The sequence below is a fragment of the Astatotilapia calliptera genome, unplaced genomic scaffold (assembly GCF_900246225.1).
Source record: "Astatotilapia calliptera unplaced genomic scaffold, fAstCal1.2 U_scaffold_13, whole genome shotgun sequence".
NCBI lineage: Eukaryota > Metazoa > Chordata > Actinopteri > Cichliformes > Cichlidae > Astatotilapia > Astatotilapia calliptera.
The window spans coordinates 520,885-525,510 of record NW_020535652.1 but is presented as its reverse complement, the minus strand read 5'-3'; the positions used below and the strand labels follow the sequence as shown (position 1 = coordinate 525,510).

The window sequence follows — 4,626 nt, the reverse complement described above, 5'->3', positions numbered from 1 at the left end:
AAGGAGAGATAAGTCCTTAACCAGTCTCACCTTCATTTACTTCAGCGTACTCCTGTTCTACGAGGTAGTAACAGGGTCCAGAAGACAATCCATCTTCATCTAAAGGAGACACAGAGTGAGAGTAAAGAGAGGATATCAATATGTTGAAAACAATGAAGTCGAATTTGACATTTTCGAAATGCCTAATATACATATAAGGCAATACCTGCAGTTTTATACATTTTTATGCTACATGCATTGTTTTTGTCATTTCCAAATGAGTAAGATGATTGAATATTGATTATATCATGTTCCTATTCTTGTTTTGTTTAATTTATAGTTTATTATATAAACTTAATACAAAATTTCAATACAAAACTTTTAGTTTTGAGCTGTACAAAGCAAATTCACACCTCTCACTCTAGATGCGCGTCTAAAATACATGCTTGAACTGTATTAGCACTGTGGTTTTTATTTGAAGCACAAGTCCAGGAAACTCATGTTCTCACCACCGCCTACACATTTAGCAATAACAGATACACATCACAAGAAAGGGTAAGGCAATACCAGACAAACAAGTCTTGTTTGACTTCATAAATCAAATTTGCGACAAACGTTATATCAACTTAAATTCTGTTAGTGTAAACTTAATAAGTTATTTTTTAACAGGAGATAACTATAATTTACATGACATTACCTGTTTTTTTCCTGTTTTTATTTACAGTAGCGTATGTTGCTCTGCTTGCATTAGGTGCACTGGCCTCTGTGATTAAAAAAACAACAACATAAAACATCACAACAGTCTTGAGACAAAATAGTCTAAACAGAGTTTTTTTTATGTCAGGACATTTAGCTTCTGTTTTTCACAATTAAAAATCTTTTAATGTATATTACTTTAACCAAGTATTTATTTCATGTTGGTCAAGAGGACACAAGTTTTTATTTATTAATACAATAACAATTAAGAGCACATCCTAATAAATAGTTCTTGTCTTTCCTGTGTGGTGACTGTTAATGCTTGGTTTTAAAGTACTTTATAGGTTCCAAGTTAAATTATGTTTGCATAGTTAAGTCTTTTGCAGGATGCCATACACATGGGTAATTAAACAGTGTTTGTGTTCTGACCTGTTTGACGCTCTGTTGAATCTGAAGTACGCACCTTAGTTGACAGATAGAGCAGTGCTATAGTACAAGGAAGAAAAACAACGTCACCAGTGAACAACATGGAAAAAATAAAGGTATTTTTTAAAACTTTAGAGAACAACAGTGCTATGAAAAAGTTATGAGCCACTGCTATTTCTTTGTATTTTGTTAAAAGAATGAGCACAAAATTCTACATGAAATGTAATGTTTGTTATTTTCTTTACCTCTGTCCCAGTAATCTTTCCCAAAGTGACGCAGTGCCCCCACCACCAACACAACACTCAATAAAACAGTGACAATAATCCAAGGTGTGGCAGGATGGCTTTCCTTTTCGGAACTATCTGTAAATATTTTTAAATATATTTGTAAATATGAATAAAGTCGTTTAATTTATGTTTTGAAAAAAATGGAAAAAAAGCAAAAAAAAAGGTCAAACAGGAAGATGAAAATAAGTCAGAGGGTATGTAAAAGTTTAGTACACCTGTTCCATTTCCTTAAAGTGTACCTTTAATACTGCACACTGGAAATTCCACAGTATTTCAAAAAGCTACAGATTTGAATGACAGCAATCAAATGTATCTATGGGATTTATTTTAAAACTTTGTTGTTTCTCACCTGTGTTCTGACCTGTGACATTCAGCCAGCTCACTGGTGACTCTCCAGCTCCTGAAATGCTGCATTTGTAACATCCTTCATGAGAATTTAAAACTCTGCCGATGGTCATGTATCCTGTGGAGCTCTTCCTGATGAGGAGTCCATCTTTGTAGAACTCAGCTGTGAAGTTGGAGGAAGTTGTCTTGTTCCTGCAGCTCAGAGTCACAGCTTCTCCCTCCATCACAGGAACAGCAGGACTCTCCAGGATCACAGGACCAGCTGAAAACCAACATGTATAAATCTATTCAATGATGTGTTTGATTATGACAACATATTGCTTACTAAATGGAAACTTACCAGTAACAGTGATGTTGATAATGTTGCTTTTCTCCCCTCCTCCAGTCTCACATATGAACTCTCCACTGTCTTCTGTATAAACATTTTTTATAGAGCAGGACAATCCTGTTGCTGTTTTCTCATTAGTGTAGCCGCATGATTTCATTTTCCCTCTCAGCTTATGTACAATATTATAATGAGAGACGCGCTCACAGTAAAAAGTTACTGACTCATATTCAAAGAACTGTGATCTGTTTGGAACAACACGAAGAAAAACTGCACCTGAGATAAGGAAAAGGAGAAATTCAGTTCAGTTTTATTGTTTAATAAAAATGTTGTCAAACTATACAGAACAAAATAACAACAGATAAAAATAACGGCAAATATGTATCAAATATACATGAGGGATGAACACATGTCCTACATCTAATTTCTAAATTATCTACTTCTCCATCAAACAATTGCAAAAAAATAAATAAATACTGATATCAGTGAGCAGGTAGCTGGGACTCACCAACGTTGTCATCATGTGCACACAGCAGGATCTTGACAGTTATCACTGAAGAGAATTAAAGAGCTATTAAAATAAATACGTTATTATGATCTTAATAATTACTGACATTTTAAAAGCATCAGTACCTTTAAACTTTATATTGCTTAGTTTTATTGCGGATGTAAGACCGTACTCACACAGCTTGATGCAGGCAGCTCTGAACACCATGATGTCGTGCTGCAGACTGAATACTAAAGCGTGAAAACTGAGAGCAGGGGCGTCTTCTTGTTTGTCTTCCTGTTCCTAAAGCAGTTTTACTACCACTACTACTTTCTACTATTTCTGTTACAACTCAATGCTAATTAATGTAATCATTTAACTTTACTAAAGTAGTTTCCACAGTAACCAAGTTGATCTTGTGTCAACTTAGGAAACTGAAACACTGAAGCTTATCTGTGGGTTGAGCAAGGAACTGCTTCAGTGTCTGAAAAATGGTGGTTAGACTCCAATGGCCCATCACAGCATAATGGATTCCTATCAGTGATAGGGATTAGGAAACCCCTGGTGGTTGTGGTGGTGGTGGAGCCCGAGTGACATAGGAGGGGTGATGATGGGGAGGAGGTGGGTTACACAAAGGTGTCTGCAAGAGAAAGTCTTAGGTGTGAAGGAGTAAAAAAAGTGCCAAGTAAAGACCGATTGGCCAGCTAGATGATTTGAACCAGACCAGTGATGTTACAGTCGGCCTGACAGTGTTGTAACCACTTTAGATATACTTTATAGTCTTTAGTGATACTTGTCAACAATCAGGAGTCCTATTTTAAAATGTCTTAGTAGTTTCAAAACACATGAACCAAAGCAAGGCAAGGCATTTAAATATGATCGATATATTATTGAAGCGGAAGCAATACTCCAAAAACAACCACACAACCAGGTAAAAAACAGAAAGACAAAATTAGGGAAGCACATCAGAGAAAAGTTACCACAACACAGCTACAGAGATGCTTCTGCAAAAATAAAGGGGAATACTGGGCTATGTACACTGAGGAACTGAATGGAGGTGTAAGTAATCTCCAAACACAGAGACATGACGGATAAAACTCATGCTAAACACGACAAACATGACACAGACTACACAAAAATACTCAGTCTGAGGCAGGATCAAAACTCCATATTACTAGACCTGAAAACCAGTAAATCAGCCTCTGTGTCACAATCAGCAGGGCTGGGGCTGTGTGTAGCGTGAAAGGTGGACCCAAATGCAGATACCAAATGTACTCAGAGCACTAGGTCAGAGACCCAACCTGTGATACTTTGCAGTAACGTCGGTTAACAACACTTACACCCCCGGAGAGCAGTCATTTCGGGGTAGTACCTTAGACCCCCGCGGAGTCATCATTTTGCGTTTCTACCTTTAAAAGCCGGAGAGCAGTCAAATGCTGGAAGTGGAAGCTAAATTGGCTAGTCATTCATATGTATATTGGGTCGTTACCTAGGAATTCTGGAGGGAGGGGATTGGGGGAGAAATCAACACACATGAGTCTAGGTCCTTTGTTGCTGACATTTATTGATAAAAACAGTAGTTTCATTTCATGTTATTTCCTTTTTCATTTCAAGCAAGGAAGTGGATGTAGTTAGTAAGTAAGATATTTCAGACATTATTCTGACACAGAGGAGGAGATACTGGAATTATAATTAGTATCTATGCATGCATTTGTGATTTTGTTTGACCTTCCCATTGCTCACAATTTGAATTTGTTCACACTGCAGATGAGTGTCTCAGTCCCCAAACAAGCTCTCTTTTTCGGTGGAGAAGCAGTCTCCTCATCCGCAGTGAGTGTGGAGAAATCAACACACATGAGTCTAGGTCCTTTGTTGCTGACATTTATTGATAAAAACAGTAGTTTCATTTCATGTTATTTCCTTTTTCATTTCAAGCAAGGAAGTGGATGTAGTTAGTAAGTAAGATATTTCAGACATTATTCTGACACAGAGGAGGAGATACTGGAATTATAATTAGTATCTATGCATGCATTTGTGATTTTGTTTGACCTTCCCATTGCTTACAGTACAAAAAACCAACC

The 4,626-nt window shown here is 36.9% G+C and overlaps 1 protein-coding gene across 1 annotated transcript; it reads right to left on the bottom strand.

The window, feature by feature from the left end:
* Positions 1-30: 30 nt before the first annotated feature.
* Positions 31-2,773, bottom strand: LOC113017458 (high affinity immunoglobulin gamma Fc receptor I-like; the record flags this gene model as incomplete). The annotated part of the gene is made up of 6 exons (XM_026160608.1): positions 2,743-2,773; positions 2,567-2,611; positions 2,074-2,334; positions 1,738-1,995; positions 1,347-1,463; positions 31-99 (listed from the first exon to the last, which is right to left on the bottom strand). Coding segments are annotated over exons 1-6 (781 nt in total), but the record flags the coding sequence as incomplete, so codon positions are not given.
* Between the last annotated feature and the right edge of the window lie 1,853 nt (positions 2,774-4,626).